At 31.8% G+C, this 14,951-nt stretch overlaps 1 protein-coding gene across 1 annotated transcript; it reads right to left on the bottom strand.

The window, feature by feature from the left end:
• Window positions 1-664: 664 nt before the first annotated feature.
• On the bottom strand, window positions 665-4,240 carry LOC139852718 (homogentisate solanesyltransferase, chloroplastic-like). The gene is made up of 10 exons (XM_071842046.1): window positions 3,947-4,240; window positions 3,430-3,551; window positions 3,198-3,344; window positions 2,844-3,069; window positions 2,341-2,414; window positions 1,813-1,905; window positions 1,581-1,698; window positions 1,151-1,213; window positions 990-1,022; window positions 665-866 (listed from the first exon to the last, which is right to left on the bottom strand). The coding sequence occupies exons 1-10, from the start codon at window positions 4,196-4,198 to the stop codon at window positions 792-794; spliced, it is 1,203 nt and encodes a 400-aa protein (XP_071698147.1). The 5' UTR covers window positions 4,199-4,240; the 3' UTR covers window positions 665-791.
• Between the last annotated feature and the right edge of the window lie 10,711 nt (window positions 4,241-14,951).

Genomic DNA, 14,951 nt, shown 5'->3' on the forward strand with positions numbered 1-14,951 from the left:
TTTACACCTCAAAAGTTTCACCTTTTACCCTGCAATTTTATGGCCCTTGACTCTTTCTTCCCCTGACCAAAACGCAAAACTTAGGGTACTTAAACGACCAAAATATTGATGACATTTAGTAGATATTGAAATATATATAAAAAATACAAAAATTAAAAATCTAAGAATTAATCAAATATCACAAATATAAATTAAAATAAAAAATGACGAGATTACTTTTGGCCACAACAAAAGTGGGACCGACAATAATAATAATAAATCAAAAATATCCCTATCCCCAACTTTCATCTTCTAGATATATACCTATACATATATACAGTCACATATATACACAATTTTCAGCCATTTTCATGGCTTTTAAGCTTTAAAAAAAAAAAAAAAAAAAAAAAAAAGCTTAATTCTCCGTCCGACCGTCCACAAATATGATCAAAAAGCACGAAATGGGAGATGCTTGGCTGGGCGAGCATGTGGGCGAGACCCTGGGCGGTCCGCTGCCATCGGCGCCCAGGTGGGCGGTGGCCTGGGCGGCCCCCAGGGCGGGTACGTTGGGAGCACTCTTAGATTTCTAGTAAGAAAATCAAATATTGAAGACCAAGTAGCCAACTTTCATATTCTTTTTAGTTAAAAAAAAAAGAAAAAAAAAAGAAGAAAAAAAAGGCAACTCTAGTTCAAGTCTCACTATGCATACAGAAAGGATAATTTTTACATTTTAGAAGCCATTACTTGGCTGTAAATCACTCATTATACTGAAAAATAATAAATGTAACAGGACTGAGAAAAATAATAAAAAATCATATGAAAGGAAATATGATGTACTCTGAATAAAACAGATTCCATATAAATCGGTAGTACCCAGCTATCGCCTCCTGCAGCGTGTGTAAAATATGACATTTCAGTGCAGAATATACAAGTCACTACTCACTGATTAAAGATTAAACTGCATCTATAAGTGTGTTAATATATAAAACAAAATTATCGTCAAGTATTACCTGGGTGTAATTTGCACGCTCAAGGATCCATGCCTGCATCAAATAGTTGTTCCATGAGTTGATGCAAAGTTATCCGTATGATATAAACAAGTTGTAAAGTTATAAATTTGATCTGAAAAAGGTTGAAACAATAGGATGAAATTATAAAGATTAAACAAAACCTGGTAAATCAAACAGGAAGCTAAGATGGAATGTAATGGTATCATCAAGCTGCTCCTGAAAGCCTGCATTTCATTACTCACAATTATAAAATAATTTGTAATTGTAATTGTAATTGTAACTGTAATTATAATTGTAATGCATATTAAAAAGAAAAAATTAATATATGGATGCCTTGTACTACTCGTAATATAAATAAGTCAGATTATAAGAAAAAAGGTTCCAAAGCCACTTAAAGAGTAACCTCCTAACTAATTTTTATAAATCATATTATATTATTTTAAAATAATATCATCTATTGAATCAAATATGAAATACGGTATCTTTTTAGAAAATGGACAAAAAAGTGTTATGGGTCAACTGACCCATTTTTACCCGCTACCCAACGCAACCTGTTTTTACATTTTACACCTCTACGGAGTGGGTTTTCACCTGAGGCATGTAAACTGCTGCAACGATGGACCCAATATAATTGATCAGCAGAAGTCCTGACCCTATTAATGCAATGTTTCTTACACCAAGTTTTGTAGCAAAAGTAGATATTTGGAACCTGGGAAATGAAATTATAAATGTAATGAAACAAGTTAACAGGAAATCGATGATTATAACCACAAAAGATGTTCAAATGCAAGTAAGTGTAGAATAATTACTTGCCGGGACTTACTTTCGGTCACCCTCTACATCAGGAAGATCTTTAGTAATGGCAATGACTAAAGCAAATAATGTAACGAATGTTGTGATAAAAGCCACTGCTGAGCTGTACAGAATCAACATCAAATTATGTAACTAATATTGTTATCATGAAAACCATTTGAAGTGGCAGACAGATGAGAAAGATATATTCGTATTTGTTATGTATAATATAATAATATCTGAATATTTGATATTTGATAAAGAGACTGCTTCTAGAAAGGCCTCCGGCAGTCTTATTCTGTTAGTTTTTACTTTTTGTAATCTATTAATCATATTGAATGCATTGATAAATCATAAAAAAAAAAAAAAAATGCAATGTTGCTGATCAACCCAACCCATTTACAACATTTGTTAGAACATGACAAAAATTGACCCAACCTGTTGTTTTGGCATTAGTACATCACATAATCAGCCTGAACCGCCCATTTTCCACCTTTAAGTGCTGTCAATTTTCATGCGATAAAGGGGATGAAACATTAAGAAATATAAAGTAATTAACCTCCATTGAAATGTTAGTCCCAGAGCTGCTCTAACCGCATAATATACACCAAAATTTAGAAGAAAACCTCTCACCTGAAGAAGATACATTTTTTATCATAAAAAAGTGTCCAATATCATCCCTATTTACAATCAAATGTATTAATAATCTTTTATAAGAGGGTCTTGTTGTGATACATAAGTATTGGATGCAATCATCCATTAAAATTTTTAGCCTTTTATAGTGTTTTACTTTGCACCTTGGTTTTTAAACGACCGATTCAAGACACAGGTAGATACAAAGCAAATTAAGACCCTCTAAGTTGAACCAAATGAGTAAAGAAGGACTCGTATTGGCAACTAAAGTTTACAATTTTTTTAATGTTAGATGGTTTTTTCTGACTTAACTAATATGAACTTGAACCAAGTTTGTTTACCGTTTTGTGCATTTAGCCATAATTTGAAATGCAACTAGTTTACTACAAACACCAAAAATGAAATGGAAAAGGAGAAAATAAAGAGTACCGTTGCGATGATGAGAAACGCAACAACAGGAAATCTCTTCATTCGAAGAGGCGGAACGGAATAAATGGTGCCCAAAAAAAGACCGAAAGAATAAAGTGAGGTGATGAACGGGCCAAAGTTCATCGCAACAATAACAACACCTACAACTGCAAATGCTAACACCAAAAACCATGCTGACTGGACCGAAAGATCTCCAGCCGCAATAGGTAGATACGGCTTGTTGACCCTGAAAGTCAAACCAGAGTCAATTAAAAAAAAAATCAAAACAAATCTGTATCGAGAATGCTACAATTATTCATACGGGACTATGATTTAATGTAAAAATTGTGTATATGGTACAGGTTATGTGCTTACTTATCAATACCGATATCATAGATCTGATTAATGCCGACTATATAACCATTTCCACATATTAAAGCTACAAGACCCGAAAATGCCTTGAGCAAAAGTGACCACTGAATCAAGTTCGGGTTTTCAAGTAGTGCTCTCGTTACTAAAGACCTATTAAGAAATCGAGTTATCAGTTTAGATGCTATAAATTTTGTAACAAGTGGACATAAATCAGTTATAACTTGTAAATTGTTACACTGATCCCAACGCTGTTCCGCGTATAGTATGGGGTCTTAGAAACCTCCAAAATGCATCTTTAAAGTCTGCAACTTTATTTAACGCCGGACCCGATCCAGCAGAACCAACTTGACTGCAAGCCTGTTGATCAAAATAAATTTATAATAAATCAAGAAAAACAAAAACAAAGTCAAATTTTATTCGAGGAATGCTGATTGCAACTACATTTATCTATGCAAATGAGCAGTCATTCGATGGCACTAAATATCAGCCCCAATTTGTAATGCAAAGCAACGAAAACCCTAAAATAAATTAAAACAAAAAATGGGAATAAGCAAATATAACAGTACTTAACAGCTAAATTACTTAAGTACAGCAAATAATCATACAATTTTGAAGTTTTGTAAGCTCAATTATCTAAATTCAACCTTGAAAATAGATAAGGAACTGAAATTCATACCAGCTAATGAATTAATTAGTTAATTAATTAATTAATTAAATGAATAAAAGGATGGATGAGTATATAAAAAATATACCTTGATGGAGAATTGGTTTGGGTTTTTGTAAAGTAGGAATCTTGATGATGAGGTTTTTGTTATGTTAGAGTAGAAGATATTGGTTTTCAAAGTAGAAGTATTAGAGAATTTGCATTTGGTGGGATTATTGAAATTTTTAAGAAAAAGGGGTGATTTTTTGATGTAATGTGAAGAAGATGAAGATGAGGGTGATGATGATGATGATGACGTATGAGTATGAAGTTGTGGAAGCGATGAAGAAGATAACTCCATTGGTTGTGAGGGGGAGAATCAAACTGCTATTTCCTACTGCTGCCTTTTGTTTCTTTCTTTTCCTATTTTTTTTCCAGTAATAATAATAACGAGATATGAAACGGCTCGCGCTTCGTTGCGGCTGCGTTCGAGCCACTATGCATTTATAATCGTTTAGTTGTGGGTCATAGGTTAATATTATATGTTAGAATTAACATAAGAATGAATATACATAATGGTACTAACCTCAAATCAACATATATATGAATATATCAATAATAAGTAATAATTAATAATTAATAATTAATAATAATTATAATAAGAAGAAGAATGCTCATTAATAATTAATGAAAAACATTCATATGTTAGAATCTACATGCGGGTTGCTCCAGGAAATGATTTGGTTTTACTTAAACAGAAATTCATTTTGTACTAAGTTCATTGTCATCGTTCTCAATCCCTCTCAATTCCATTGTCCACTAAGTCAGCTAAATTCTATTTTATAGCGTTTCTTTTCAGAGATGTATCAATTTAATGATCATTAATAGTTATCAAATAACATGTAGTAAAAGACGCTAGTTAAAAAGTATTATAAGAAGGCTTCGATGCTCCCGATTCCTACTTCAATTGTTTATATTCCAATATGTCCATTCGCTCCGTTATTGTTCATACATTGTATAGTTTGAATGTAGGGCCTTGTAACGATACATTCTATAAGTTATAATAATACTTTTTGCTTTTCAAAAAAAAAAAAAAAAAAAAAAAAGTATTAGATAGCCAACTTTTATTTAGGAAGAAAATATATTAAAATTAAGGTTATGTCAAGTTAAAAAAAAATTAAAAATTCAAATCAATAAAAAGTTCAAAACTTGAAAGTATATCTATTATAGAAAATAAACACTTAAGAAATAAGTTAACAATTAAAAAGGGGGGAAAAAGTCATAACATGCTATTCATATGGACATGGAGTTACAAATATGAGTAAGTGGTGAGATTGTAGTTTTACTTAACCAAACTATAATATTCTCCACTTCTTTTAGTATATAAGATAGAAAGTACATCTATTTTAGAAAATAAACATTTAAGAAATAAGTTAAAAATTAAAAAGGGGAAAAAAAGTCATAACATGCTATTCATATGGACATGGAGGAGTTACAAATATGAGTAAGTGGTGAGATTGTAGTTTTACTTAACAAACTACAACATTCTCCACTTCTTTCAGTATATAAGATAAATAAATATGAGTAAGTGGTGAGATTGTAGTTTTACTTAATCAAACTACAACATTCTCCACTTCTTTTAGTATATAAGATAAAAATGAGTAAGTGGTGAGATTGTAGTTTTACTTAATCAAACTACAACATTCTCCACTTCTTTTAGTATATAAGATAAATAAATAAATAAATAAATAAATTAATAAATTAATTAATTGCCAATGAGGCCTTGCTTCATTGGTATCCATGGATTCGAGAGTGACCCATGTTCGAGTCTAACAACTAACCTCGCCTTTCAAAAAAAAAAAAAAAATTAATTAATTAATTAACGATTAACGATAAATGCATGGACTAATGAATTGTGTATGAAAATCATGATAATAAAAGATACCAAAAGCCTAAAAGTATATTGTCATGTTAGTTTACGAGTGAAAAAGGCCGCACGTTTCGGTAGGGAAAAAAATCGTAATCGTAATTTAGAAATAAATAGAAAACACAAAATTTCTAACGTCAAGTCAGCATGTTATAAGAGTGTGATTGAATAAAATTAGTTGGAGATGAAGTTTGTAGCTGGAGCTGGAGCTTATGGTGAAGCTGGTAATTGGAGCTTATTATATAAGTGTTTGATAAACTAGTTGAAACTTATTTTTCAGTTCCTAAGCTCTACTTTTTTTTCATAAGCTACTAGAAGTAGCTTATTTTTCTAGAGCTTGTGATTTTCATAAGCTCTACTTTTTATGGGTATGTTTGGCAAAACTAGCTGGTAGTTGAAGCTGAAAGTTAGAAGCTGAAAGCTGTTAGTTGGTAGCTGTTAGCTGGTAGCTGAAAGTTGAAAGCTGAAGCTTTTTAGATGTATTTAGGTGTTTGACAATGTAACTGAAGCTGTTATTAACATGATAAAATGACTAAAAAGGACACGATTAAAAAAACACTTAAATAAAACATTAACTAACAAAATTAACAAAAAAAGAAAAAAAGGGATGCACCGATTCACATTTATAATATTATTTTATTATATACAAAATAAAACAAATTAAAAATGTACATCTTATCTTAATATATTCATTATAATGTGTAGATTAAACAACATATGACGACAAAAAAGAATAAAGTCTGGAAACATGTTTGAAGGATATATGGGTAATTAAGATTGCAAACGCTCTTGAAAAATTTACAAACGCTAATAAGAAGAGCGTTTAACTTTGGAGCTTTTTGTCAACTCCTAAAAGCTTTAAGCACGTATAATCAAACGAAGCTTTTTTATTATACAAGAGCTTTTTTTAAAAGCTAAAAACTCTAAAAAGCTTTAAAAAGCTCTCTCCCAAACATAGTCTATATCTACCAAACAAAGCTTATAACGTGAAGCTTACTAAAATCACAAGCTCAAGCTCCTATAAGTTCTCATAAGCTCTTCCGTCAAACACACCCTAAGAATAAATTAGATTTTTTATTTTTTATTTGGTTAACGACGGTTGTGACGCCCCGTACAAAATCAACGTGTACGGATCATCAACAACAGTTCCATTACAAGATACAATACTACATGCTGTTTTAAAACAAGTTTTGCATTCATGAAAAGGTGACGTCTTTACCAACGTCAAGTGTTTTATAAAGATAACGTGCTCCTACGAATAGAAAGCATTAACATAAGTACGTGACACAAAGGTCATTACAAAGCCATTGTTCAAATGTAACATAAGTTGTGAATGCAAAGTAAAAGTTCCATTCTTGAGACATCTCTAAATAATGCAGCGGAAATCTAACACAGCGAGTCTGTAACAGCGAGTCTAACACCAAGACTATAACAGCAAGTCTAACAGCGGAGGCAACAACGTCTAAGCACCTGAGAAATACATGCTTAAAAAGTCAACACGAATATTGGTGAGCTATAGTTTGTTTGTAATCAGTAATGTAATGTAGACCACGAGATTTCAGTGCTTCAAATCAGCATTTCAAAACAGTATGATAAAGTATATGTTTAACCGTGGGCACCTGATGTCAAAGCAGAGGGGTATAAAATACTATTAAATTTTTGCAGGAAAAACTATTAAATACGATACAATTTTATACAAGATATTTATTTATTTATAGAATGGATATACTTAAACCTTGCTACAACACTTATAGGCAGTGTACCTAATCGTACAGTAGTGTAGTTTTTAGTAAGTCCGGTTCGTTCCACAGGGAAATCTTTAAACAAAGCTCAACGCTATATTAGTTTACTTTTATAAAAATACAAATATATATATAAGTAATATTATTATTATAAAGGGGAGTTTTTACCGTTTAATGACCGGTTTGTCGATTTTAAAACTTTAGTTGCAGTTAAAACCTAATGTAAAATATTAAATAAATAAAAGACTTAATTCAAAGCGTAAAGTAAATAATGATAATGAAATTGCGAATAATAAAAGTGCGATAAAATAAAATTGCGATAATTAAAAAATACGATAATTAAAAGTGCGATTAAATAACAATAAATAAAAGTGCGATAATTAGAAGTGCAATTAAATATAAAATAAAGGAAATTAAATATGAAATAAAAGAATTATGCTTATTTAAACTTCCGTAATCATGATGTTTGACATGTTGATTTTAGTTTTATGCCCATGGGTTAATTGTCCTTTGTCCTGGATTATTTAATATGTCCGTCTGGTTTTTGTCCATAACAGTCCATCAGTCATAAATATAAAGTGCAAGTGTCCTCATCAAATTATTCTTATACCCGAAGTTAAATATTCCAACTAATTGGGGATTCGAATTGTAACAAGGTTTTAATACTTTGTTTAATGAATACACCAGGTTATCGACTACGTGTAAACCAAGGTTTTACTACTTTGTTAACAATTACACCAATTACCCTTGAATGTAATTTCACCCCTGTTTTAATTATTCTAGTGGCTATTAATCCATTCCCGTGTCCGGTTAAATGAACGATTATTCGTACATATAAATACCCCGCCCATCGTGTCCGATCGAGTGTATATGGTAATTTATAGGGACGCCCAATTGTAAATCTTTATATTAACATTAACAAACTATCATTTAGTTAAACAAATATAAAGCCCATTAATAGCCCATAGTCTAATTTCCACAAGTGTCGTTCTTTTGTCCAAACCCCAATTATGGTACAAAGCCCAATTACCCAATTTTAGTAATTAGCCCAACATCATGATTACTTCGTTTTAAATAAGCATAATAATAACTTAGCTACGAGACATTAATATAAAAAGGTTGAACATAACTTACAATGATTAAAAATAGCGTAGCGTTACACGGACAGAATTTCGACTTACACCCTTACAACATTCGCTAACATACCCTTATTATTAGAATTATAATTAAAATTAAAATATAAATTATATATATATATATAAATTTTACGTATGATAAGAGAAGAGAAAGATATAGAATATATTTTGCGATCAGAATTCGGTTGGCTTTATAGGGATTTTTGATTTTTGGGGCTCCGCGACTCGCGGTGAATTTTGCCTTCAAACTCCGCGAGTTGCGGAGTTTGAAATTCCAGCTCACATCTTGGAGTCTTTCTCTGCCGACGGTTTTTATTATATATATAATATATATATAATTAATATAATTAATTATATATTATATTATATTTATATACATAGTTAACTTGTAATTTTTAGTCCGTTGCGTCGAGCGTTGAGAGTTGACTCTGGTCCCGGTTCCGGATTTTCGAACGTCCTTGCGTACAATTTTATATTTTGTATTTTGCGTTTTGAATCTTGTACTCTTGTAATTTCGAGACGTTTCTTATCAATAATTGGAACCTCTTTGATTGTCTTTTGTACTTTTGAGCTTTTTGGTCGTTTGCGTCTTCAATTCGTCGAATCTGTCTTTTGTCTTCACCTTTTATTATTTAAACGAATATCACTTGTAAATAGAACAATTGCAACTAAAAGCTTGTCTTTCTTGAGGAATAATGCTATGAAATATATGTTCGTTTTTAGCATTATCAAATATTCCCACACTTGAGCGTTGCTTGTCCTCAAGCAATATTGTCTTGAAATACTAGAATCACTTCTTTATTCTTCACACTTTGTACATCAGTGATTTCTATATGGCGGTATAAACAATGGTAGTAACGATATGGTTTACAGTCCCACATGACTATAAAAAATTAGATCCATTAAGGAAATTGGATCTTTATGAAAACATTTGATCTTTTGAAAATTAAATCTAGTTTTTACCCTAGATAAGTTTTCCGGGATAACCCTTTACCGGTATTTGCAAAATATTTTTGTGGGTTTGGTGGGTTTCAGATTTGAAAATTTTAGCTCAAAACTTATGGTTTTGTGTCACCCACTTGCTAACCTTGTATTTGGAAAGCTACACGTCCAGTTTACTTGTCCCGTATATTACCTTTCGGCAAACTACCGTCCGGTTGTAAAGAAAAGCGTTGAACAAGCAACTGTTAAGGCAATGTCCCGTGACATGCTTTTGATTATGGTCTATAACGTGTCGGACGCAATTACTATCCTTGGTAGGAGTAATAGTAAAGCTCACCCTTATAATTTTTCGGTATGGCACAAGGTCATGTCTTTGACCATTATGCAACCACCGTTCTTACGGTTGACACCCGATTTAGTTCAGGTGACCTAATGAATTCCAGGTGAATTCCTAGGATTTTACGTTCAATGGTAATGAACGCATTGAAAATAGGGTTTTCAGAAAACAAATCGGTTTATAATTTTGATCAAAATATTTTCTCGTTCAAGCTCGAGTTTAGATATCATTGAATTCCATGAGTTTGAATTCTCAATCTTTAAGGTCAATCTCTAGGATTGAGTAATATCAGTCTTAAAAGCTGATTTTTAATCTTTAAGGAGATTATCCTTTCTGGGGATCTGATTCATTAGTCTTATCCAGCTAATTTGCATGGTGCCCCCCCCATTGTACGAGATAAATCCTTCTCATGGTTAGGATAAATCTGACCACTTGACGACCTTGTTTAATGCTGAGGTCCGTGGATTTCCTGCTGATTTTAGTGATGACTTTTCTAGATTTTTCGTCAACCTACAGCTGGTCTGGACGACAACTTCATGACCTAAATCAAGAAGCGCGTGTCTTTTTCGGAAGACTTTACTTCCTTTTAATGATGGAATTGATTCATCGTGTAGATCCATCTCTTCTTTTCTTTCATCGGGTAAAAACAGTTTAGTTTAGTTCAAAGCAAAAGTATTTTCAGTTATTTGTTACAGATATATGTGACATATGTTTAAAATAACTTGGTAAATTTTCCCACACTTGGCTTTTATTTTCCTTTTTATCGTCCTCTATTCTATTTTAAATGAATTTTGACATTTTAGTTTGTTTCTTAATTTATGTCCTTTCCGAGGTAACAATAATTTCGGTGTTAAAACCTAGTTTTATCGTTCATAAATATGTATAAACATGATTTTGAATTCATTTAATTGAAAATTTTGAAAAATTTTACTAGAATTGGGTAGTCAGTATATAAGACTAGGGCTGTTCTTTTTTATCAGAGAGCACTAGATTCTAATACAATTACTGCTTTACTAGTATTTTTAATGGTAACCAAGTGTATAAAGTAAAAAATTTTAAAATCCGAAAGAATTTAATCCCTTCCCACACTTAAGATCTTGCAATGCCCTCATTTGCAAGAAATCAGTAACAATTTAAATTATTGAGGGTGATTTGTGTGAAAATGATTAAATTTTTACCAAAGTTTCCAAATATATTGGCGTTGTGCACATCATTTGTTCATTCCGTCTTGTTGTTATTTCACATATATTTTGCATCTTGTCGTCAAAATTAGTTGCTTTTGCTGAACTTAATGCCAGTCTTTGAAAATGCGTTGTTTTACCCTGTTGTGTACATAAGATAAACTGCAAACATATATACATATTTTTGAAGTTTGGTATATTACCCCACATTCAAAAATTATTAAAATCTAAGAATAAAAGTTAGATAATTATAAAAATGATTACAATATTAACAAAAGTATTAAACGTATCAATAATTACAAATTACAAAATAATAAAAAATAATAAGTAAACTAAGGATGATATTGGTACCAATAGGGGTTCCAGGCATAACCATAGGTGCTATAGAATGCTTCGACAGGGTCATACGTAGGATATGGTGGCTGCATCTCTATCGACCAAGGAGGGAAGATGGGTTTCGGTGTAGGAATATAGTTTCTATCTATATGTTGGCAATGAGCTATGATTTGGTTCTGATGAACTTGCCAATCTTCAAATGCTCTCTGTCTAGCATTTTCGTATTCCTGAGAAGCTATAAACCTATGCATTTCTTGCATCTCATTCCCCCCTCCTACATTACCTTGCTGCTGGTTTCTCTCCACCTGTGGATGTCTACCATGGTATCGTACTGCGGCGTTATTTCGCCTCTTCAAAACTTTCGCACCATGGTATACATTTAAACCTATAGTATCGCGGGGTTCCGGTTCTTCTACTAATAATCCCCCCCGACTTATATCCACACCGAGATATTCACCAATCAAAGTAATAAAAATACCACCTCCTATTATGCTATATGGTCGCATCCCCCGAACCATAGCTGATAAATAATAACCCACACAATATGGTATACTTACAGCGCTTTGTGGGTCTCGAATACACATATGGTAAAACAAATCCTGTTCATTTACTTTTTCTTTGTTCTTACCCCTTTGTGTAATCGAATTAGCTAAAAACCTATGTATCACTCTTAATTCGGCTCTATCTATATCCAAATAAGAGTAATTTCCCCCTTTGAAACGGTGATGGCTTGTCATTTGACTCCACACACCGTGTGTATCAAAATTCTCATTTATCTTTCTACCGTTTAGTATCAATCCTCCTCAATCGGCAGACGCTAACTCCTCAGGCGTATATATACGTAAAGCCTGAGCCATGTCCAGTAAAGACATGTGGCGCATCGAACCGCCTAACAAAAATCTAATAAAAGAACGATCGGTTAAACTAGCTACCCGATCATTCAACTCTATACTACATAATAATTCTTCACACCATACTTTATATACAGGTCTACGTATGGTGAATAAACATACCCAGTCATTAAAAGAAGAATTACCATACCTCTGTACAAGTAATTCCCTAATTGGCCCGGCCAATTCTACAGCTTCTAAGGGTCCCCATTCTATGACCCTCGGTACCTCAATAACCTTAGAATGAAGAGTATGCAAACCCCTTTGATATTTTGGATAATCTATCCAAAGTCTGTCAAATCTCAGGTTCGGGTGCAACTCTTCCAAGTGCATATCAGAAAAGGTCATGACTGGATGAGGTATATCCTGCTTGTAGTAGTTATCCACCTCCTGTTGTTCCAAATTCTCAGCAGGAGCATTGCGGGCTTGGGATGAAGATTCACCCCTTTCATTCTGCAAAACACATCAAACACAATTTTTGTGCATCCAAATATGCATTAGTGTCAGCAAAATCATTAATCAAAATAATTACAATGACATTATCAATTTATATCAAACTTAAGCTCATTTTCACATTTTTATCAAATCTACACTTTTTCAAATAAGCATATACGAAAATGTTCGCCAAGTTCATAAGCATTCAACTCAAATAACATGTCAAAATAATCATTACTAGCAATTAAACAAGTCTCAAATGGCATTATCTTTCAAAAATCAAGTTCATGAATTTTAAACTTGAAAAAGTCCACTTTAATTCTCAAAATCATGTTTAGGCTCAAAGTTTGGATCATTTAACTACCTAGACATGTTACACTACTTATTTTAGCAACAATTCATGACAAAAATCGGCCATAACCTGTTTATATCAAAAAGCCCCAAATTTGCTCAAGAACACAAACCCTAGATTACTCAAAATGTGAAGTTTAAGGCTTCTAATCATGTTAAACAGCATCAATCTAGGTTATACAAGCATAATACATAAACAATTTAAGCTTAATTACACTAAAAAGCATCAAAATCAAATTGGGGAAAAAATTGCTCAAGAACATCAAATTTCGGATTAAATGGTGTTTAGGTGTAGAAATTTACCGTTTTTCTTGAGTAATTCTTAGATAGCATCCTTCTCAACATGATTTTAGCAAAAGATTTGGTGATTAACGGTTAAAAATTGTGATTTTTGGGGTTTTTTCTCGGGTTTTTCGGGTGCAGTTTTCGCAGCTATTTTTCTGTTTTTGGGGTTGAAACTGAGCTGTTGCAGCTCTTTATTTTTTTTCTGTAATCCGACTCCTCCGCGACTCGCGGCGGTTTTGCACTTCAAACTCCGCGACTCGCGGAGTTTTTTTTTTTTTTTTTTTTTTTTTTATAATCATTATCTTTTGAAACAATTAAGTACTTAATTTTAAAATTTTGTTTCCCTTGTTATTTAGGATGAGGTCGTTTCGGATCGATGTCCTAGTCCGTCTCTCGACAAAATTTTAAAATTTGTCTTTTTGTAGCGATTGTTTTAAAAGCTAAGATTTTTGGATTTTTTCAATGTTTTTGGCATACTTTAATTCAATAAGATTAAAAATAATGATAATAAAAGTTCTCGTCCCTCCCTTGGGTAAAGCAATTTCGGTTCAAAGACCTAGTCTTCAACTTACGACGAATTTTAAAAATCATATTCTTAACTTAATGAGATAAAGTAAGTTTTTGTTTTTAAATTCACACAACTTAAATATGAAATTCAAAATTAATATTAAAAATTCACACCAAACTTAAAATTTGAAATGCATAAAATTAAAAATTTATATTTTAAAAATTAAAAATTCACACCAAACTTAATTTAAAAATTTATAAATTCATATCAAACTTATATTAATTTTTCAAATATTTTAAATATATTGTTTTTACAAAGTTTACAATATTAATTTAAGATTTAAATATTAATTTTAAAAACATGGTAAAAAAAAAATCTTTTTGTCTTTTTATCCCACTTTAATCAATCAAATATTATCAAAAATATGCGCCCCTCTTTTCGGTAAAGTAATTTCGGTTCCAAAACCTAATTTAACTCATGACGAATTTTTGAAATATTTTGGGTTGATTGTTTAAAGATATTTATACCTTAAGAATAAACGTTAAATTTCGCAGTGATGTAATAAATTTTTGAATGATATCAATAATTTCGGTCGCCAAACCTAATTTTATTCAATACCAATTTAATACTTTTTAGCGAACAAATTAGAGTTTATTATCAAAAGGTTAAAAATAAAAATAAAAATAAAAACTGTACAGACATACCTGTGGAATAGATTTCTTAGTTATATGATCTATCCCATTCATAAGATAGTCAGTTTAATTGATTTTCCATGGCTACATAGGCGTAACCTCGAGCATTCAGTGTCTTTTCTTCTAAACATATGAACGGTCCGTCTCTGCATAAAGTAACAAATTCGGTATTTGAATAGGTTTGATTATTTGAACATTTACCTCCATGTGACCATTTTCCGCATTTGTGACATCTTTCTAGGTGTCGTGCTCTTCTTTTCGCTGCGGATTTTGATTTTCCTTTACCAAATTGTAACTTATTATCTTCGCATCTGGATTCTTTTCTAACTCCGTCCATTCTTTCTCTGATTAC

Source organism: Rutidosis leptorrhynchoides, chromosome 6 (assembly GCF_046630445.1).
Source record: "Rutidosis leptorrhynchoides isolate AG116_Rl617_1_P2 chromosome 6, CSIRO_AGI_Rlap_v1, whole genome shotgun sequence".
Classification (NCBI taxonomy): domain Eukaryota; kingdom Viridiplantae; phylum Streptophyta; class Magnoliopsida; order Asterales; family Asteraceae; genus Rutidosis; species Rutidosis leptorrhynchoides.